This window comes from Antedon bifida, chromosome 2, assembly GCF_963402885.1.
Source record: "Antedon bifida chromosome 2, ecAntBifi1.1, whole genome shotgun sequence".
In the NCBI taxonomy this organism is placed as follows: domain Eukaryota; kingdom Metazoa; phylum Echinodermata; class Crinoidea; order Comatulida; family Antedonidae; genus Antedon; species Antedon bifida.
This window is the reverse complement of record NC_136227.1, coordinates 34,792,021-34,815,719: the sequence shown is the minus strand read 5'-3', so window position 1 is coordinate 34,815,719 and position 23,699 is coordinate 34,792,021. Positions and strand designations below refer to the sequence as shown.

Sequence of the window (23,699 nt, the reverse complement as noted above, 5' to 3'; positions counted from 1 at the left end):
AGACTGGACGATCATCAAAGTAAATTAGGCCTATTGATTGAAACGTCGAGAAACTCAATTCATTCATTTCAGAACTAATTGGAGATGTACTGCAAACTTTATATAAACATTTGATTTCTCATGCAAACCTTCAAACAATTCTCATATTCTTCCATTGTCTTTCTTTGTCCTGTCGGCATTCATCATTTTTATACCTTTTACATTTGATATTGTTTTTATGCTATGCTGTTGCATCTTTGTACCGTCCTCATGATGACTCAGCATTATCGCATCGTCACTGTGCCGACAATATTACAAAACAATTGTTGTTGCATTGTATTTAATGCTGGTTGAACAAAAAATAAACGAATTGAGTTATATTTTGACACATCGACATAGTGAGGAAAAATTAAATTGGTAAAATAAATTATTTTTCAAAAACTAGTACGGTCTCATGTTGTCCGTTGAGGGCGCTCTTTGGTTTCTATAGAGCAGGTGGTTAATGGTTTGGTATCCACACTCCACACAGCGCGGCCTTTATGAATAATAATTAATTAATATAAAAGGTGTAGGAGGCCTAGGCCGTTTGTAGTTTCTTCTAAGACACACAAAACTTAGGTAAGCTGGGTGTTTATAGTTTGTTTCTTATTTGGTATTGCGCTAGACTCTACTGGTGCCGCAGCCTGCCTGGCACCTAACTAACGTGAAAATAATGAACTCATCAATTATCCCTCCACCACCACCACACACAGCAGCCAGCCACCACACTTTTCTCCCTTTTCTAGCCCACAAAAACTGGAGAGTCAGAGGAGTGTGAATGCGAACTAGCCTAGTTTAGTAGCCTACTACTATCTAGGCCTGGCCCTACCTAGATGACCTCATGAAATGTCTGATCTGAATCAGAAAAATTTTTGAGATAATGCCCTTTCGTAAATCAGGGCAGTACTGTCGTCTAGATGGCTGTTGACAGGTAAGCACTCATGGATACAGAGTAAAGAAACAACTATGTTGTTTTTACCAATTTGTAAATGTAAATTATAGTGAATGCACAATGAAGAATGGCCAGTTGATATAGACATTTCACATTCTGATTTTAGCAGCAACTAGGCCTACTGCATGCTGTATTATTACGTTTCTGGTTTTTTTTTTAAGAAAATGAGTGCAAGAATGTTTTTACTGATAGACAACATGTAAGCATTCAAGAATACGTCAGAGTAAAGAGAAAACTTAATTCAGTTGGCAAATGTGTTTTAATTTTTTACACGTCCAAAAGCAATTAATAATAATTATCTTTTTAATACAATATATCAGTTATATATATTTGTTTTTCAATGATTAAAAATTAGTTGAAAAAAGTTGTGTTATTATCTTTGTCAGATTAGTAATTTCAGCAATGATCCTGATTATTTCATCTTTCTGCTTTCAACAAGAGCTGGTGGGTTATAGGCATCAACAGCTGACACGGTCATTATATATGACAGTGATTGGGTAAGATAAATAAATAATTACTACATTTTATTACGGCGTGGTCAATAATCTGCCATACAATTTACACACAGAGTGTCATATGTAAAGAAGTATTTGTGCTGAGTGAAGTTGAGCCTAACCTAAATTGATTCTACCCAGCTTATATTTCACATACCAACTTAAGTCTGTTCTTAACCTAGTCTTATCTACCACTTTCACTGTTTGGAACACACCATCATGTTTAGAGAAATATCCTAACATGTTTATAATGAATTTATAGCAGTACAACTTAGCCTCCAACTTGATACAAGCTATTTAAATAATAAAGTGGTAAGATAAATTTGTTTGTATTCAACTATGTTTATTTTAGAGAACTAAAGACGTACCAATCTGCCAACAGACTTCTACTTACTGGTACCCCACTTCAAAACAACCTGTCTGAGTTGTGGTCTATGTTAAACTTCTTACTACCAGAAGTGTTTGATGATCTACAAACGTAAGTAGTAATTGTTATCAATTTGGATCCGGTCCTGCTCCAGTTGAGTTTCGCAACAGATTGTTCGTCATACAGCATTAGTTACTTTTTGTTTTCATGATGCGTCATGCAGTTACATAAGATTGGCACATGGCGTGTTGTGAAAACAAAATGCAACGCAATTTTTATTTTCCGGAGCAGGTGTGAAAGGCAAACATGTCAATCACTGCCCACCAAACAATTTCCCTCTGTATAAGAACAAAACTGATGTGGATATAAATTTCCTTTATCTTATTTTTCAGGTTTGAATCCTGGTTTGATTTTAATTCATTTTCAAGTCATGAAGATGAAGAAGCCATTGTAGCTAAGGAGAGAGAACAACATGTTATATCCATGATGCACCAGGTACTGCCAACAAATCAGTTAACAGTGTCTTAGATCAAAAACGAAGGGAACGGTAATTAACAGAGCGAGACGTCATAAACTTTGCTCCGTCTATCAGACCAAACGTTAAATCAACCAATTATAGTCCCGATGAGAACGGAACAGATTATACTTGGCTTTAATGCATGCACAGATCAATGTTGATATTTTCTGTGGGTAATTTTATTCTGTATTAAAACTGTTGGTATCTTATAGATTCTTACGCCATTTTTATTACGACGCTTAAAATCAGATGTTGACCTGACAATACCTCCAAAGAAAGAGATCATTGTAAACGCACCAATGACGAGTATTCAACAAGAATTCTATGCATCAACTCTAGACAGGTCAATTATTGATAAGGTCAAACCCAAGGTAAGAACAGTGCATCACGTGCCATGGCTCTGTTATAATCAACCTAGCTGCCTACAAGCCAGAGTGTTAGTTAACATGAAATTAGAAACACATGCTAAAATAAATGAGGCGTGATTCTGCAGCTGAGAAATTGCAGTAAGAATTAGCCAATGATTGGTTGATAACTAAAAGTTAAAAAATTGAGTCCTGAGTGCCACACTTTCTATAGTTTGTTTAGCTGCCTTATGTTATTAAGTTCCAAACTATTGAAACGTATATAAAAAGAATGTTGTTGTCACTCATCTTGGCATCCTTTTGTTCCACAGAAAAAAGAAGAGGTAACATTGACCCCAAAAGGTCGACCCAAGAGAGGATGCTCTAAAAAGGTTGACTACTCCATTGTATTTAATGAAAATGAGGAATCTGATGATGTTGAAGATTGGTACAAAAAGATTAGAGACACATTTGCCAAGTGAGTTTACAATAGTTGTAGTAGAGAAGTCTAGGCGTGAGTACCAAAAAGTTAAGATTGAATGGGAAAAATATTTTGTTGTAATCAGGTGGCATGGGGTTTTAGGTGGGTACCTTGTTGAAATTAGTCTTTGTAGTATGGTGTTGGTTAGTGTTATATCTTATAATATCCTGTAGTCTGAACAGATGCTTAGCACCTATTTTGTAAGAGGGTGTCCCTGTCCACCTCCACCAGTACAACATCCATGAGTACATTACTTTATACCCCTTTTATTATTTATTTCAGGGAAGCGACTGCACCTGGTGAGAGGGTGTCCATGTCCACCTCCACCAGTACAACATCCATGAGTACATTACTTTATACCCCTTTTATTATTTATTTCAGAGAAGCGACTGCACCTGGTGAGAGGGTGTCCATGTCCACCTCCACCAGCACAACATCCATGAGTACTTTACTTTATGCCCCTTTTATTATTTATTTCAGAGAACCAACTGCACCAGGTGAGACCCCATCAAATACAGAATCAGTAGTTAATATTAAGCTTCAAAACATTGTAATGCAACTAAGAAAATGCTGTAACCATCCTTACCTACTGGAATATCCACTTGACCCGGTCACGCAACAGTTCAAAGTTGACGAGGATCTTGTCAAGCCATGCGGAAAGCTTTAGTGTTGGAGAGAATGTTACCTGAACTAAAGAAGCGTGGACACAAGGTATCAATCTTAAATATGTTAGTTTAAAAGACTGTAATAAGTTAATGAAATTGGCAATTGGTACCAGATTATTTTATAAAAACATCTGAATTATATATCTGTTTGTCTGTAGGTCCTGATCTTTTCCCAGATGACCTCAATGTCTGATATGTTTGTCTGTTTGTTTGTAGGTCCTTATCTTTTCCCAGATGACCTCAATGTCTGATATATTTGTTTGTTTGTCTGTTGTAGGTCCTCATCTTTTCCCAGATAACCTTAATGTCTGATATGTTTGTTTGTTTGTCTGTAGGTCCTGATCTTTTCCCAGATGACCTCAATGTCTGATATGTTTGTCTGTAGGTCCTCATCTTTTCCCAGATGACCTCAGTGTCTGATATATTTGTCTGTCTGTAGGTTCTCATCGTTTCCCAGATGACCTCAATGTCTGATCTGTTTGTCTGTAGGTCCTCATCTTTTCCCAGATGACCTCAATGCTTGACATACTTGAAGATTACTGCCACCTAAGAAACCACAACTACTGTCGTCTAGATGGCAGCATGGCTTTTGCTGAGAGACAACAACAGGTAAACACCTGCATGGTGAAGAAGAAGAAATTTAAAATTATTTGGAATAACTTGTAAATATAAATGATACTGAATTAAGTTGATACACACATTCTGATTTTAGCAACTTCTGCTGTATTATGTTAATTAGTATTATGAATATTTTTACTGAGAAAAGATGAAAAATGTGTTTGTCTTAATTTTTACCAAAAATGTCCACCTAATGATAATTATCTTTAATATCAGTTGGTTGTGTAGCAGCCACAAATCATGTTTGTTTTTCTCAATTATTCAAAATTAGTGGAAGAAAGTTGTGTTATTATCTTTCTCAGATTAGTAATTTCAGCAATGATCCTGATTATTTCATCTTTCTGCTTTCAACAAGAGCTGGTGGGTTAGGCATCAACTTGACAACAGCTGACACAGTCATTATATATGACAGTGATTGGGTAAGTTAAATAAATAATTACTACATTTTATTACAGCGTGATCAATAATCTGCCATACGATTTACACACGGAGTGCAATATGCTTTTTTGCTGCGCACTTTTTGCACTCAAGTGCATGATAGTGAAAAAATAAAGAGCGCAAACGTGACTCATTTCAGCGCATCTGATTGGCTATGTCCGTGAACCCATGTTTTAATAATTAGTCACAAGCTTGTGGTGGTGTAATGTTTGTTTTAGTGTAGTGACTTTCATTGCATTGTAAAGTAGCATTTATAGTTGTATTATAGAATCCACAGTCAGATCTATAAGCCCAAGATAGATGCCACAGAATTGGTCAAGAAAAGCCAGTGATTGTGTACAGGTTAGTGACCATTAACACCATTGACCAGAAGATAGTGGAGAGAGCAGCTGCAAAGAAGAAGCTGGAGAAGATGGTCATTCATCAAGGTCAGTTTTGTCTTTCACACCTCCCTAAAAACCCTCCTGAACAATAAACGCCCGGGGCGTTTATTCGAATAAGTATGTTAAATTAATCATATTGTTTTATAGACTTCTACAGTAGTATGCAAACTTCTAGGCATTGATTGTTCTCATTCATTTCAAAAATTCATTATCTTATTTTGTTTTTTTTAGGTAAATTCAAAGGCAGTAAAACTATGGTGAGAGACTCGAAAGCTGTGATGGATCCCATGGAACTACTAAAAGTGTTGCGTTCCACTGATCACTCTGGCATTATCAAAAACTGTAAAGAACAAGTCATCAGCGACGCCGATCTTGAGCTCCTATTGGATCGCAGCGACCTTGTTGGGAATAATGCGGGAAAGAAATTGAAACCAGTAAAGGAGAATCAAGATATCCACATAAAATCCATGGCTCCTGGCTTTAAATTTACTACAGTACTGGGTTCACATACTGTATACCCAATATTGCACAAATTGAAATCTGTTAATGGTATTTATGACATTTATTTCTATGCAAGTAGTTACTGTTGTTTTCTGCACAGCAAGTTTTATTACAAGTCAGCACAGTGTTCAGGTTTAAACTATTGTTAACACCAAGTGTTATTACAAGTCAGCACAGTGTTCAGGTTTAAACTATTGTTAACACCAAGTGTTATTACAAGTCAGCACAGTGTTCAGGTTTAAACTATTGTTAACACCAAGTGTTATTACAAGTCAACACAGTGTTCAGGTTTAAACTATTGTTAGCACCAACTGTTATTACTCTTACAACAAAAGAAAATCAAAGACTCAAAAAATATATCTCAAAATTAAGTAGAACCTTTAATTATTCCAATCTATAAATGGTAATCCATAACTTATCAACTTTAAATTTATTTTATACAGAATTATATTTCTATATCAAAAAATATATTTAAAAACACAGCAATGAAACTAAATGCAAAATTCATTGATATCAAACTATATTATATAATGTCTTCATTGTTTTGATTTTTTGTCATTTTTGGTTTTACAAATTCTACTACAACTTTGTTCTGTTGTTGTTACTGTGCCAAAGACATCTCATAATGTGTTTATTTGTTAATATAATTTCTAATTACGTTTTCATTTAATAAAACTGCTTTTGATAACAAATTACGTTTGATCATTATGTTCATGTTATGTTTTGTAGTTTCAAGTTGTACCACTTTACTTTTAGTATCTAACCATCCAACCTAATTATAAAGAGTTGTATTACTATTAATTACATTTAATATAATATTATCACATAATTACTTTAAAACACGCACAACCAATTCTATACAATATATCAAGTAAAAAACATTGCATTATTATAAAAGAATCATTTTCATTAAATATGGCAGCACAGCTTATAAAGATTATAATGAATAAGAAACAAACATTCTTGTTTATCTGCATGCTACAGCTGTTAATAATTATTACTTGCGTTGCTAGTGTGCCGCGTGCGGAAGAAGTACGCGCGCGCGCTCCGTCGATGAAGGTGGTAAGTATGTCAAAATAAAATGTTTAAAAACATTGTATAATGTTTTAGATTATCATTGATTTAATCTACTATACGATTTATATATAAAAGGTCGTCATATTGAATACAAATTTAATGTTAGAAATGCAATTATTTGCGATATTAAAAATTGACACCTGCTTGCTGCGAGATTTAAAAATATGTCTGTTATATAGTAGAAGTAACATACGTTATCAGTGAAAACTAATAATGATCAAATTCAATATTTCTTATTGAACACTTTTCAGACACGTGACGAATGACGTCAGCTGATAGATTGCAATCCCTCATGGTAAGGTACCTCAGCTTAGGACACATAATGAGAAATGAAGACAATGTATTAACATCAATGTTGTGAAGTTTACTATCATAGATAAAGAGATGATGTAATGCTAATTGAACTTGTTTGAGAGAACATTCTGTAACAAAGTCATTAAATACATCACGTGATAGATTCTCAATCCCAACAATGTAACATTTATCTTGAATGCCTAAAATGTGTGCAATAACTCTTCCCTTTCGCTCCAATGCCATCTTACTACAAAAGGGAGTGACACTACCACGATATTGCATACAATACAATTGCATAATTAGACGTATGAAATGCCCGTCACATTGTACACCTGGACTAATGTGATCAATAAACATTCTTATGGAGGTAGATATATCATCCAAATGATTATTTATTTCTAAATCTTTGCTTGTCATGTGATTAATTAATTCATTTACCACAGCATCTTCATGTTGTTTTTTAACAAAGTTTAAATTTCTCAACAGATAGCGATATGTTGACAAACGATCTGTAACCCAGTGCTTGAGGAAACCGCCAGCTTTATCACCAAGGAAACCAATTGCAAACTCTGTCGCTCTGTATAAATGCTTACTCTCTCGTATCACCTCCCACTCATCATCATCCAATGGTGTAAGTAATGTTCGTACATCTGAGCACTCATTCTCAATACCTTCACTTTCACACAATTTGCACAAGTAAAATCCTACCAATGACTCTACTACCAATTTGTGAGGAGGCATAAAAATGTTATCAAATTTAGATTTTAAAGTTGGTGCTTCTTCATAAACGAACCCGAGTTTTAAGGCCATATCAACCATATCTTTGTTCGAATGTTCAGTCAAATCCGTTTTGTTGATTGAAAGTTGGTTTACTTTTAAGCTATCATACATAAATTTCCCTAATAAAATCATAGCATTTACATACTTCACTGGTGTTTTTTCAAAATCAGAAATGTTTGTTATGTTTTCTCGTTTGTTGAACTGATTTAAAATACTACGAAATAGTTCTTTAAATAGGTCAGATTTATCTTCGGGGAGGCTTTGATTATCTTCCCACAATATACAAAGTGAAAGAAGTAGCATCGGGTTTTTGCACATTGCATACGCTTCAGGATGTTTGCAATCCTCCTCCGACGTCGACGACTCATATGTGTTAATATCCAACTCTTGTCTAAGGGATTTTCCCAATTGTGGTTTTTCAAAATACTCAAAATGTTTGTCAATATACTTTCCTATGCTCTCTTTGTTAAATCCATTAACTCTTACATGTACGTCACATGTTTTTACGAATTCATCTATGTTTTCTGATCGTGAAGTAAGTATCACAGTACTGTTTTTTAAGTTGTTCTTTTTGAAAAGACTAAGTACGCTTGGATTATTAAATCTTAATTCATCTAAGCCATCTAGTAGCAGTACAACTTTATTGTCATTCTTCTTCATGAATTTCTTAATTAACCGTGGATCATCTGGGAGATCTGTTTCTAAATTAAAATCTTCCATATCCAGTTGCTTTACAATTAGATCGGAAATGTTATCATCCTTTTTTAAATCCCTTACACTTAAAAGAAATACAATTTTATCTTCAAATGATTTCATTGATTGAGTAGCCGTAGCCCAGTTGTATGATAAATGCCTTAATATGGTAGTTTTACCTATCCCACCCTCGCCATCTATAAGAGCTCTACATCCAGGTGTGGAACTGATAACATCTATCACTTCTGTTAATGTTGTTGGTTTGCTTCCATTATTATTTTTAGCTTCTTTGCGTAGTTCCAAATCAGTGAACATCTGCGAAATGTCAACACTGTATCTATCACGCATTGTTGCTGGTGTAAATATACTGGCCTGGCTGCACAATTCCCTTTGTCTTTGAAGCAGATATTCTTCAATTAAGTCTAGATGCGAAGAAAAATGGCAAAAACAATATTTAGTAAATTAAATTTTATTTAATAAGGGCCTTGCAATTTCTAGTACTGTAATACAATAGGTAGTACTGGTATTCATGATTTCTGCCCACGTTCGTCCTAGAAAAAAAAATTACGCGGCCCGTCGAAGTAGTAAACCGAGTAAATAATATAGAGGGCGACAAACACAATTTATTATCAATCAGAAAGAAAACTCTGTTAAAACGACTGGTGGTCGCCAGCAAATCGTAACAACCGTTTCAATGTAGAGCAATCCACCGCTTATATGGTAAAACCTAATGTGACGTGCTAGTGCTAATGTGGTCATTGATGATGAAAGCTGATTTTTATACATTCACTTTTTACGACATTAGCTTTGTAAAACACGCATGTATCACTTTCTTGTAGGTGAAATAAAAAAGTATTACAAATACTACCAGTATAACAAATTAAAGATTTTCAGGCATCTCGGTACAACGTTTTTTCTTAATACGAAAGAAATAAGAAATAACAGAAATAATATAAATTGCGTTCAAAGTGATAGTTTTGACAATTAATTTTAATAGGAAAAGTTAAAACTGTAAATACATTTTCTTTTATTCAAAATTGAAATCATGCACTCGTGTACGAATTAATTTAATTTAAAACCTTGCCATTTATTCTAAATTAAAACTAACTGGTAATATCGGGGAGCTGCTGTTGTAAACACGCGTTTGCTATATTAAATATATTGATTTTACGTATTCTATTCTTTGGTTTTTCGTGAAAAGAGAATACACCAGCACTGCGTGTGACATGTTTTTTATTTATTTATTATTAGGTTAAAAGGTTACGTAAGATGTTTATGATTGAAACTGAATTAACAATTATCTACGTCATAATCACATTTATTTATGATTATCCTCAATTTTATGCCAATTGGCATACACAATTGTGCATTTATAGGCCTTAATGCTGTATCCATGAAAATAAAAGGGATTATAGAAGGCGGCAAACAGAATATAGCATTAATTTTAACAATGTTATTTGAACTAAGATGATTGTAACTACAGTACATGAAATATTTCGGTGAATTACTATTTTTGAATTTGATTACAAAATCTCATCAATTGTTTTACGAAGACATTTTATCAAATTAACTATTATTAAATGAGCAAAATTAAAGTAAGACGATGTGATTTTATCATTCATTCAATCTTTTATCTCGGAATCTCTGGTCCATAGAAAGTAAAATTACATATAAATGAATTAAAAATTAAAAAAAATAGACCGTACTAATTACTACTACTTATCTCATATTTTTAATGCTTTAAGAATGTTTGATTGTTACAGAAATGTAGTACGAGGCCAAGTATACACCTTCAAATTTGCCAATGTATATATATATTATTGTTGTTTATTTTTTCGCCAGTATCATAAACTTTAATCACACACTTTATGGTTAATGAAGTTATTGTTGCAACTTTCGGTTTTTCATTGAATTGTAGCGCAGGCGGAAATATAGAGGGCGGCAAACACAATTTTTAATTCATCTAAATTGATAAAACATATTATTTAGGGCCTACTCTGAAATCTAACTTTTTAGAAGACCTATTTTTATTTGTATTCAGTAAACAAACTTTGTAATGCGGATTAGAATTAAGCTTATTGGATCTCAAAGAATAAGAATATGTGTAATACGAGTCTTACTTATTATGATGTTAACAACATATCGTTTTTAAAACAATGAAGCTTCTTAATTATTATATCGTTCTCTGTGTGGGTCAGGATTGGAATTAAACATCAAAAAGGATTTTGTTTAAATACTGTATTATTATTCTGAATGCAACTAACCTGTTTCTGATTTAACCTCTTTTGGCATTCCTTGTTGTTCATTACTACTGGTCGCCACTTGCCCTGTTTTAATAATCACATTTGAATAAGAAAAAAAATTAAAAGACAATTATTAATATTTTACCTAAAAATTTCCGATTGAGAGCAAAATTATAAGCCTGCGGTACATTATTAGTAACTAACCTGTTTCTGATTTAACCTCTTCTCGCATTCCCTGTTCTTGATCATTACTACTGTTCGCCACGTGACCTGTTTTAATAAATGACAAAATCTAAATGTACAATAATATTCTATACCTCTTTTTAAAAATGTCAATTTGGAGCATTAATTCATTAGGTATAAGAAACTAACATAACAAAAAGAAACATAATTAATTCGGACTCTGGACTTAATGTTTGTGGATGTAATGTTGTTATACTGTATAATGTTTGTGGATGTAATGTTGTTATAATTATAATGTTTGTTCCCATTCGCACTAACTTACCTTCAGTCGGAGGTTTCACTCTTGATTCCAGTCCAATCTTACTTAGATCGTTAATAAACTCTTCTTTTCTTTCTTTACAAAGTATGTTTCTGTTCTCCAAATCCCAAATCATACTCCAGACATCTTCATAATTCTTTAACGCACTACTATTGTACAGTGCATCAATTTTGCCGATATCTTCTTTGGTCAGTGCATTTCCTAAATTGACAATCCAGTGTCGATATGGGGTGAAATGTGTAATCTTGATTTCTTGAAGATCGAGAAAAGATTGTTGGAGAACTTTGATGACACCAAACGTTTGAGTTATTTTGATTGTTTGGTAAAGTAAAGATAGCTCGCTCGAACTCAAATATCCTGATTTAATTAATTGGTGTAGTAAGTCTATCGTTTTACGTGCTTTGTCTATGTCCGTTACTGCAATTAAATCTCGGTATAAAACTTGCAGCTGTCGGAGGAGGTGGTGGTCATCATACCAAGTTGAAACGTTCACTAAATCCAGATTAAAATCTACAATTATGAAAACATAAAATTATAAAAACTGATTTCAAAACACTACTGTTACTCAATGCAACACAATAAACAATCATTATTTGTTGTTACCTGTTGCCATGGTGTCAATTTTCTGTCTTCATTTCTAAAAAAGAATTTAATTTAAAAATAAATAAATCTACTTCCCGGCATTAATATAGGATGTATATTTATGCTGTCGTTTCATACGTTTTCATTGCAATTGACAAGCGCGCGACAGTCGAAATGAGCCATCGCGCGCGACATGATTGATTGATTGTTTACTTGCGTTGCGCGCGTATTTATTTGCGTCCCCAAGTGTGTTCCATTTGTTTAGAGAATCCGGGCCATTTATAATGTTCAACTTTAAAGTTTTGCTATGAAGACTACCTCTAGGATTATGGTCAGGTTCGGCAATCAGTGGCAAACTAAACACATAAGTAGTCTTATCAAATTTAGCCGAAAATAAACAAATAAAACAAAAGCAGATATTTTGTTTATTGTGATGGCCACATTACCGGAGAGAAACGCGACTGGCTGTTTTATTATTATGTGTGGGCCCGGTGTGTAGTAGTCATTTTCCAAAACATGCACTCTCCCTCGATCGTATACGCGTATAAATAAAAATAACTATAAGCATAAATAATATTAGATATATATTCAACCTATTATTGCTTTGGCAGTATCTCATGGATGTTCCGAACAAATTAAATGAAATCTATTTTGCAAACTTACACATTATTGATTTAAAACTGGACTGTACAGGATCTCGTACTAAATTGTATGTACTTATTATTCCGATGAAGTCAATCGTTGACGATTTCGTAGCAGCAACTGCACCATTGAGGTCAACTTTAATAATATCACGATCACATGCCGCTATTGACTTTGGTCGTGAAGTCACAAAAGCTGTTCCACAGTCTAGTGCAGGTCTTTCTGTAGATACACAATAGGATTACTGAAGTCTATACTTATTCACTCAAAATTACACAGATACTATTTTTAGAAAAACACACGTCAGAATCCTCGATTTAAATGTATAATATCAATAACTGTAATAGACTTTTTAAAGAAATTCTATTTAATTGGTGCCAATCATTGAGTTTATTAAAACACACACACACTTACAATACAAAACACCTATAAAACATTTCACAAACAGCAACAAAATTATAGGTTTAGTGATTAGACGGATAGCTTATGTGTGTGTTTGTGAGTCATTTTTAAACCCTTTTAATTGTAACCTAAGATCATGGAAAAAGCTTCTCAATGGTAAGATCAGTGTTCCAATTAGTGATTATAATTTAGATTAGTTTCAAGTTTTACTACTTGTGAACCTATTAGGCAATCATGTTGTTGTGTTCTACCTCCGCAAGAATATTATCTTGATGTAAGGGCCCGTGTATTTCTTATTTCTGAATATTTTTTTTTAGTTATTTTACATTCCACTTTATTTGACTGAGAATATCTTAGTCATTATCTGAATTTTGTCTAAAGCTCTGTCTACACTATCAAACTAGTTTGACAAAAAAAGTGTGATGTTCTCAAATATGGTAGTGATATGCCCAAATATGCTAGTGCTATGACATCATAATGTCCATATATAGGCACATCACATTGTTTTGTCACATAAAATGTGATAGTGTAGACAATGCTTTAGATTATTGAATAATTCTTATAGTTATTATTTATTATTGTAAATAACATCTGGAGATTATGGAAACATCAAGCATCAAAGCATTAATAAACAATTCTTAGAAGTTAAGTACCAAAAACAAAGGAACTTAACCAATCAGCATCGATTAATTGACTTACAGTGTGGAGCCTAAACCCCCTATAAAGAGGCAAGATATCGAAGCAAAAAGAGTCCGAGTTCTAAGTCGAAAAAGAAAGTTCAAGTGAGAGCTAGGATCTAAGGCTTGAGGCCAAAATGCTTCGTTCTGCTTCATATTATACAGTAGTTTTATAAAACGGAGTATTTTAGGGAAGGCTGGTTCCCTGTCTGAATCATAGAGGAAAGGAGTGGGACAATAGAAGAAAAAACGGAAGAGAGACAAGAGAACCGAAAACATGTCTGCTCGAGATGATACATAAGTATCTTAAGAAGGCTGGTTCTCTGTCTGACTCATGAAAAAGTGGGACAAGAAAAGAAACGGAAGAGAGACAAGAGAACCGAAAACATGTCTGCTCGAGATGATACATAAGTATCTTTATAGGAAGGCTGGTTCCCTGTCTGACTCATGAAAAAGTGGGACAAGAAAAGAAACGGAAGACAGACAAGAGAACCGAAAACATGTCTGCTCGAGATGATACATAAGTATCTTAAGAAGACTGGTTCCCTGTCTGACTCATGAAAAAGTGGGACAAGAAAAGAAACGGAAGAGAGACAAGAGAACCGAAAACATGTCTGCTCGAGATGATACATAAGTATCTTTATAGGAAGGCTGGTTCCCTGTCTGACTCATGAAGAAGTGGGACAAGAAAAGAAAAGAAACGGAAGATGAGACAAGAGAGCCGAAAACATACAAAGACAAAGAAGCATCGTTCCGGACTCCATTACTGTAGTCTGACTTCCTTTTTATTATTATATTCGGTCAAGTTGGATAGAATAGAACTTTCAATGATTTCAAGATATTTGATTCATTGCGTATAAATTGAATGTAGCCTTATTACTAGAACCCTACTTAAAATATAAGCAGAAGTATTATATCTTATGCCTATATTATTATGATATATTGTTTATTGTGATCAGGGACAACTCCCTGTTGTGATGGCATTCTTCTGTTCACAGAAACTCGCTGTTTGTTGTTACGATTATTTTGGGGAATGGGCTTATGTTCAGTTATATAACAAGACAACTTCCACGTGAAGCCATACCCTATCCTCTATGTGGAATAGGGCCTACGTTCAGTTATATAACAAGACATGTCTTCCACGTTAAGCCACACCCTATCCTCCAACTAAGTCAGAACTAGTACATCTATATTCTCATTATTGTTTTGCAAATAAATGTTCCGAACTAATTAAAATGAAATTGTAAACTTACAATTGGCTTAAGACTGGGCTGTAACTGGATCTCGTATCTGGACTATCAATATACCGATACAGTTAAATGTGACGATTTGTAGCAGCAACTGCGCCACTCCTTTTGACGTCAACTACTGTATAATTAGTGTAAACTTACAATTGGCTTAAGACTGGACTGTAACTGGATCTCGTATCTGGACTATCAATATACCGATACAGTAAAATGTGACGATTTGTAGCAGCAACTGCACCACTCCCTTTGACGTCAACTACTGTGTAATTATTATTAATAATCCACGTATATGTATGCTATATTTACTTTGTCCGTGACGTCACAAAAACTTTTCCACGGTCTAACTGTCTTTCTGTTGAAACACAATGTACACGATTATATCGGCAGCGTCGTACGACGTCTATAAATATCCAATTCAAAATTCCATAGAAAGTATTTTTAGAAAATTACCTAGAATCTTTTTAAATAATATTTAAAAACTGCAAAATGAATGTTATTGAAACACCTAAACAAGTGAATTGGATTAAATACTAAAAGAAATGAGAATTCAAATTTTTGTATAAATATAGACGGCAATAAATGTTTTAAAACTTGTACTATATCTAATCATTTTAATAACTATTTTTGTAAAATTGCTTCTGATCTGGTATCTGAACTCCCTTTGTGCAATAATTCATATACTAACTCTAAATATATTTATATCATTTTACACCTCTTACCTTTTATTAATATTATAATCATAACAATAAATATTTAAAAAATATATATAAAATAATATTTATCGCATAATATACAGTCTAGGATAATTAAATGATATACAAAATCATTACACCCAACTACTATCTTCATCTCCTTATACGGAACATCATTTGGATAATAGAACAAGAACAAGTCACACATTAGTCTGGGCTCCAGACGGAGTTTTGTAAAAATATAAATATTTTTGCACATATGGCGTTTCATACGTGTATTACTTGAGTTTGGATACTCCGTCTGGGGAAACACGCATAAGTCACGTGGTTTGACACCAAGAATTCTTGGTGCATAAATTATCCAGTTGACTAGTTTCAGCCGCATGCCATTGGCTACTCACTCGTACGTCGTTTTAATATTCATATTTCAGAATTTCAAAGACTCAACGTCTAAGACGATGCGCATGCGCTATGTTACGTTTAGACAATGTGTACTTGGGTACATTGATGAAAGTTTCTGAAGGCTAAAAATGATTTTATATGCCAAGTAGTCTGGTAAACATTTTATGAGATTTTTCCCAAGAACATGAAAACTCGTCTTGATATGATATGATAGGCTATAGCTTCTCCGCCAAATCTAACATTGAATGGATCATTTATTATGCGGAGAAAATTTGATTTAATTCCCACCCAGACCCTGTCCTGTTCTGTGTGGTGGTGTAGCCCTGTTGTGTGCCGGTCGGTGGTGGTATGTACCTTATTGACGTTTTTGGAAGGTCATACGTACGAGTTGAGTAGCCCTACGAAGGAGGCCTAGGCCAGGACTAAACAATTAATAAACAAAACAACTTGGCAACACGATTTTATATTTCAACAGTTGTTCAGTCTCGATCGTACATTCAGCACACTGTACGTACGTACGTACTCGATCCGTTCATTTTGAAACAAAATGATCATTGGTTGATTCGAAATCCATATTTACATACCGCCCGCCCCATATAGCCAAATACGGTATGATAACCTACGTCATTCTTATCGGATGTTTGCGGTCTGCAAATCGATTTCTATACGTGTTTCACAAGTCTGTATTTTCAGACAAAAATCGCGGTCGAAATAAAAACAAATAAATAAAAAAAAAGACAATAAATACAGACTTGGGGCAAGTCTAGTCACACATCTACACATAATCAAATAGACTTGCCCCAAGTCTGTATTTATTGTCTTTTTTTAAATTTATTTGTTTTTATTTCGACCGCGATTTTTGTTTGAAAATACAGACTTGTGAAACACGTATAGAAATCGATTTGCAGACCGCAAACATCCGATAAGAATGACGTAGGTTATCATACCGTATTTGGCTATATGGGGCGGGCGGTATGTAAATATGGATTTCGAATCAACCAATGATCATTTTGTTTCAAAATGAAAAAGATCGAGTACGTACGTACAGTGCTGAATGTACGATCGAGACTGAACAACTGTTGAAATATAAAATCGTGTTTCCAAGTTTATTAATTGTTTAGTCCTGGCCTAGGCCTCCTTCGTAGGGCTACTCAACTCGTACGTGTGACCTGCCAAATAAAACGCCAATAAGGTACATACCACTACCGACCGGCACACAACAGGGCTACACCACCACACAGAACAGGACAGGGTCTGGTCTGGGTGGGAATTAAATCAAATTTTCTCCGCATAATAACTGATCCATTCAAAGTTTGATTTGGCGGAGAAGCTAGCCTATCATATCAAGACGAGTTTTCATGTTCTTGGGAAAAATCTCATCAAATGTTTACCAGACTACTAGGCATATAAAATCATTTCTAGCCTTCAGAAACTTTTATCAATGTACCCAACCAAGTACACATTGTCTAAACCTTAAACGTAACATAGCGCATGCGCATCGTCTTAGATGTTGAGTCTTTGAAAGTCTGAAATATGAATATTAAAACGACGTACGAGTGAGTAGCCAATGGCATGCGGCTGAAACTAGTCAACTGGATAATTTATGCACCAAGAATTCTTGGTGTCAAACCACGTGACTTATGCGTGTTTCCCCCAGACGGAGTATCCAAACTCAAGTAATACACGTATGAAACGCCATATGTGCAAAAATATTTATATTATTACAAAACTCCGTCTGGAGCCCAGACTAATAATCAAACATCGTATACTCTATCTCTAACAATATTTCAATCTTCTATCGACTACTGTAAAGCCGAAGTATAGTCGTTATCTCGGGACCGTTCTATGGTTACCACCACGTAGGCTGCGCTTACTTCATCAAGGCAGGGAGGTATAATACCTCCCTGATCAAGGCTTCTATGAATGGATGATGAGTTAGGCGCAGGAACGCTAGTAGACCAAACCCAGACTCCAGTACCGTTTTGATTACGCTTTACCCCAACATTACAATGTACGCACAGGGCAGTATTTTAGGCCCGCTTCTTTTTATTTGTTATATTATCGATATGTCTATTTGTATTGATAATGATTGCAAACTATTATTATATGCCAATGACAGTGCCTTATTGGTGGCTCATTGTGATCCATTATACATTTCACATTAACTAGGTCATGGTATGGAATTATGTTACAAGTGGTAGTTCAAAATAAGTTGTCCATGCACCCACAAAAAACAGAATGCATTTTGTTGAAAGAAAAGTTTAAAATATTGAGAATTTCAAAATCACTTTTATAATGATATATCCTTAGTCATGATTCCATAAGCACCTTGGTTTACAAATTGATAACTGTATTTCAAATGAAGAATACTTTACATGTATTATGAAAAAAGCAAATTCGACCACCAGATTGAAATTTCTGTACAACAGGTAGGCTAGTAGGAAACTTTTATGCTCTGCATTAATTAATTTAGTGTATACAGACTGGTATTCTGGTATAACGTCATTCCTTCAAAATAAACTCCAGGTAACCCTAAACAAAATTGTACAGTTTATTCTCGACATTGCCCCTAGGGCACACATTGACCTTAGGGCACACATTGACCCTAGGGCACACATTTCCCCTAGGGCACACATTGCCCCTAGGGCACACATTGCCCCTAGGACACACATTGCCCCTAGGGCACACATTGGCCCTAGGGCACACATTACCCCTAGGGCACACATTGCCCCTAGGACACACATTGGCCCTAGGGCACACATTGCCCCTAGGGCACACCTTTCCCCTAGGGCACACATTTCTCCTAGGGCAAACATTGCCTCTAGGGCACACATTTCCCCTAGGGCACACATTGCCCCTAGGGCACACATTTCCCCTAGGGCACACATTGCCCCTAGGGCACACATTGCCCCTAGGACACACATTGCCCCTAGGACACACATTGCCCCTAGGGCACACATTGGCCCTAGGGCACACATTACCCCTAGGGCACACATTGCCCTTAGGACACACATTGGCCCTAGGGCACACATTGCCCCTAGGGCAAACATTGCCTCTAGGGCACACATTTCCCCTAGGGCACACATTTCCCCTAGGGCACACATTGCCCCTAGGGCACACATTGCCCCTAGGGCACACATTGCTCCTAGGGCACACATTGCCCCTAGGGCACACATTGCCCCTAGGGCACACATTTCCCCTAGGGCACACATTGGTCACGAACAGCTAAAAGCTGTTGGTTACCGTATCTGAACATAAACAACAGAGTTAAATTTCTAAGATAGACTTCAGGTATTGGTCCACGCCTATAAGATATACCATGATGTAGATTCCACTTTTTTAGCAGACTATTTTACAAATATTTCTAAACAACAACATATGTACTGTACGAGGAAATTAATGAACATTTTGTAATTCCTAATATAAAAGTGTTAGCTTCGAAAACATTTTATTATCATACTATATTAAAGATTGGAATAATCTTCCATCAAACATAAAAGGTATAAAAACACCTAATGAGTATAAACGTGTTATAAAGCTTTATGTTAGTAATGTGCATAGCCAGACTGATGTATTGTGAACTGTTGTTATATTTTTGTGAATATTTCTATGTTTTTGTTATAAGGACCCCATTGGATAGCTTAGCTCTGGGTAATCCTTGGTATGTTGATTGTACCCCATTGAATAGCTTAGCTCTATGGGTAATCCTTGGTATGTTGATTGTACCCCATTGGTAAGCTCTTCTAGATCTAAGGGTAATCCTTTTGGTATGTTGATTGTACCCCATTGAATAGCTTAGCTCTATGGGTAATCCTTGGTATGTTGATTGTACCCCATTGGAAAGCTCTTCTAGCTAAGGGTAATCCTTGGTATGTTGATTGTACCCCATTGGATAGCTCTTCTAGATCTAAGGGTAATCCTTGGTATGTTGATTGTATCCCATTGAATAGCTTAGCTCTATGGGTAATCCTTGGTATGTTGATTGTACCCCATTGGATAGCTCTTCTAGATCTAAGGGTAATCCTTGGTATGTTGATTGCACCAAATAAAACAAACAAATGTATCCGTCCGACTTATACTAACATTAAAATTGCAATTTGTGATTTTTCTGGTAGATATATTGATGATTTTACCCAAACACACTTATACAAATAAAAATTGCAAAAGAACTATCAATTATTCCAATATTCATTTGGAAGCAACTGCACCCTTTTAGGTCAACTTTAATATCACAATCACATGCCGCTATTGACTTTGGCTGTGACGTCACAAAAGCTATTCCACAGTTTAGTGCAGGTCTTTCTGTAGAAGCACAATAGGATTACTGAAGTCTATACTTATTCACTCAAAATTACACTATTTTTGGAAAAACACACAGAACCCTCGGTTTAAATGTATAAGAGGATAAATACATGTAATAGAATTTTTAAATAAAACGTTTGCTTCTGAAAATAACTGACGTTTCGATCAATATTATGCTTTTATTGTCCCATCCATATTATGATCGTCCTTAGGAGTGAGGAGTTTGTTTTCTCAGAGGACGATCATCAAAGTAAATTCGGCCTATTGATTGAAACGTCGAGAAACTCAATTCATTCATTTCAGAACTAATTGGAGATGTACTGCAAACTTTATATAAACATTTGATTTCTTCATGCAAACCTTCAAACAATTCTCATATTCTTCCATTGCCTTTCTTTGTCCAGTCGGCATTCATCATTTTTATACCTTTTACATATTTTTGCTATAGTGTTTTTATGCTATGCTGATGCATCTTTGTACCGTCCTCATGATGACTCAGCATTATCGCATCTCACTGTGCCGAAAATATTACAAAACAATCGTTGTTGAATTTTATTTAATGCTGGTAGAAAAAAAAATAAACGAATTGGGTTATATTTTGACACATCGACATAGTGAGGAAAAATTAAATTGGTAAAATAAATTATTTTTCAAAAACTAGTACGGTCTCATGTTGTCCGTTGAAGGCGCTCTTTGGTTTCTATAGAGCATGCAGCAGAGGTGGTTAATGATTTGGTATCAATCCACACAGCGCGGCCTTTATGAATAATAAGGTGTAGGCCTATAGGCCTGTTGTAGTTTCTTCTAAGACACACAAAACTTAGGTAAGCTGGGTGTTTATAGTTTGTTTCTTATTTGGTATTGCGCTGGACTCTACTGGTGCCGCAGCCTGCCTGGCACCTAACTAACGTGACAATTATGAACTCATCAATTATCCCTCCACCACCACAGCAGCCAGCCACCACACTTTTCTCCCTTATTTCTAGCCCACAAAAACTGGAGAGTCAGAGGAGTGTGAATTCTAACTAGCCTAGTTTAGTAGCCTAGGCCTGGCCCTACCTAGATGACCTCTCAATGTCTGATCGAAATTTTCCTCATCTTCTCAGAGCAGGATGACAGTGCGTGACATACGTGAAGATAACAGCTGCTACACAAACCACATAGAGTTATTATATTATAATATACCTCCAATACGACCATTAGACCTACAGATTATAGATACCTCCTTGTGTACAGAGACAGAACTACTGTCGTCTAGATGGCTGTTGACAGGTAAAGCACTCATGGATACAGAGTAAAGAAACAACTATATGTTGTTTTTACCAATTTGTAAATGTAAATTATAGTTAATGCACAATTAATGGCCAGTTGATATAGACATTTCACATTCTGATTTTAGCAGCAACTAGGCCTACTGCATGCTGTATTATTACGTTTCTGTTTTCTTTTAAGAATGAGTGCAAGAATGTTTATACTGATAGACAACATGTAAGCATTCAAGAATACGTCAGAGTAAAGAGAAAACTTAATTCAGTTGACAAATGTGTTTGTCTTAATTTTTACACGTCCAAAAGCAATTAATAATAATTATCTTTTTAATACAATATATCAGTTATATATATTTGTTTTTCAATGATTGAAAATTAGTTGAAAAAAGTTGTGTTATTATCTTTGTCAGATTAGTAATTTCAGCAATGATCCTGATTATTGCATCTTTCTGCTTTCAACAAGAGCTGGTGGGTTAGGCATCAACTTGACAACAGCTGACACAGTCATTATATATGACAGTGATTGAGTAAGTTAAATAAATAATTACTACATTTTATTACAGCGTGGTCAATAATCTGCCATACAATTTACACACAGAGTGCAATATGCTTTTTTGCTGCGCACTTTGTGCACTCGAGTGCATGATAGTGAAAAAATAAAGAGCGCACATGTGACTCATTTCAGCGCGTCTGATTGGCTACATCCGTTAACCCATGTTATAATAATTAGTCACAAGCTTGTGGTGTAATGTTTGTTTTAGTGTAGTGACTTTCAATACATTGTAAAGTAGCATTTATAGTTGTATTATAGAATCCACAGTCAGATCTACAAGCCCAAGATAGATGCCACAGAATTGGTCAAGAAAAGCCAGTGATTGTGTACAGGTTAGTGACCATTAACACCATTGACCAGAAGATAGTGGAGAGAGCAGCTGCAAAGAGGAAGCTGGAGAAGATGGTCATTCATCAAGGTCAGTTTTGTCTTTCACACCTCCCTAAAAACCCTCCTGAACAATAAACGCCCGGGGCGTTTTATTCAAATAAATACGTTAAATTAATCATATTGTTTTATAGACATCTACAGTGGTATGCAAACTTCTAGGCATTGATTGTTCTCATTCATTTCAAAAATTCATTATCTTCTTTTGTTCTTTAGGTAAATTCAAAGGCAGTAAAACTATGGTGAGAGACTCAAAAGCTGTGATGGATCCCATGGAACTACTAAAAGTGTTACGCTCCACTGATCACTCTGGCATTATCAAAAACTGTAAAGAACAAGTCATCAGCGACGCCGATCTTGAGCTCCTATTGGATCGCAGCGACCTTGTTGGGAATAATGCGGGAAAGAAATTGAAACCAGTAAAGGAGAATGAAGCGTTTAAGGTTCTGGAATCCTGCGATGAAAATGTCATGGAGTTAAAGATCTCAGCTAGAGAAGGATAACTAACCTGTCTTCAACAATCTATTGCAAGTTTGATCTCTGCATATTCATTTAATTCTCTATCAAGATATCCACATCAAATCCATGGCTCCTGGCTTTAAATTTACTACAGTACTGGGTTCACATACTGTATACCCAATATTGCACAAATTGAAATCTGGGATTGTTAATGGTATTTATGACATTTATTTCTATGCAAGTAGTTACTGTTGTTTTCTGCACAGCACAGTGTTCAGGTTTAAACTATTGTTAACACCAAGTGTTATTACAAGTCAGCACAGTGTTCAGGTTTAAACTATTGTTAACACCAAGTGTTATTACAAGTCTGCACAGTGTTCAGGTTTAAACTATTGTTAACACCAAGTGTTATTACAAGTCAGCACAGTGTTCAGGTTTAAACTATTGTTAACACCAAGTGTTATTACAAGTCAGCACAGTGTTCAGGTTTAAACTATTGTTAACACCAAGTCTTATTACAAGTCAGCACAGTGTTCAGGTTTAAACTATTGTTAACACCAAGTGTTATTACAAGTCAACACAGTGTTCAGGTTTAAACTATTGTTAGCACCAAAGTGTTATTACTCTTACAACAAAAGAAAATCAAAGACTGTACACAAATATATCTCAAAATTAAGTAGAACCTTTAATTATTCCAATCTATAAATGGTAATCCATAA

General features: G+C 35.1%; 1 protein-coding gene and 1 pseudogene across 2 annotated transcripts; one reads left to right on the top strand and one right to left on the bottom strand.

The window, feature by feature from the left end:
- Window positions 1-484: 484 nt before the first annotated feature.
- LOC144835663 (lymphoid-specific helicase-like) lies at window positions 485-23,698 on the top strand (annotated as a pseudogene). Its single transcript, XR_013611089.1, has 11 exons — window positions 485-597; window positions 1,357-1,467; window positions 1,817-1,942; window positions 2,224-2,326; window positions 2,561-2,719; window positions 3,025-3,170; window positions 3,654-3,884; window positions 4,328-4,447; window positions 4,759-4,875; window positions 22,393-22,552; window positions 22,738-23,698. The product of XR_013611089.1 is annotated as a lymphoid-specific helicase-like (transcript).
- LOC144834688 (uncharacterized) lies at window positions 6,140-15,994 on the bottom strand. Its single transcript, XM_078689582.1, has 6 exons — window positions 15,892-15,994; window positions 12,613-12,813; window positions 11,371-11,877; window positions 11,070-11,135; window positions 10,887-10,949; window positions 6,140-9,044 (listed from the first exon to the last, which is right to left on the bottom strand). The coding sequence occupies exons 1-6, from the start codon at window positions 15,992-15,994 to the stop codon at window positions 7,063-7,065; spliced, it is 2,922 nt and encodes a 973-aa protein (XP_078545708.1). The 3' UTR covers window positions 6,140-7,062.
- Window position 23,699: the final 1 nt, after the last annotated feature.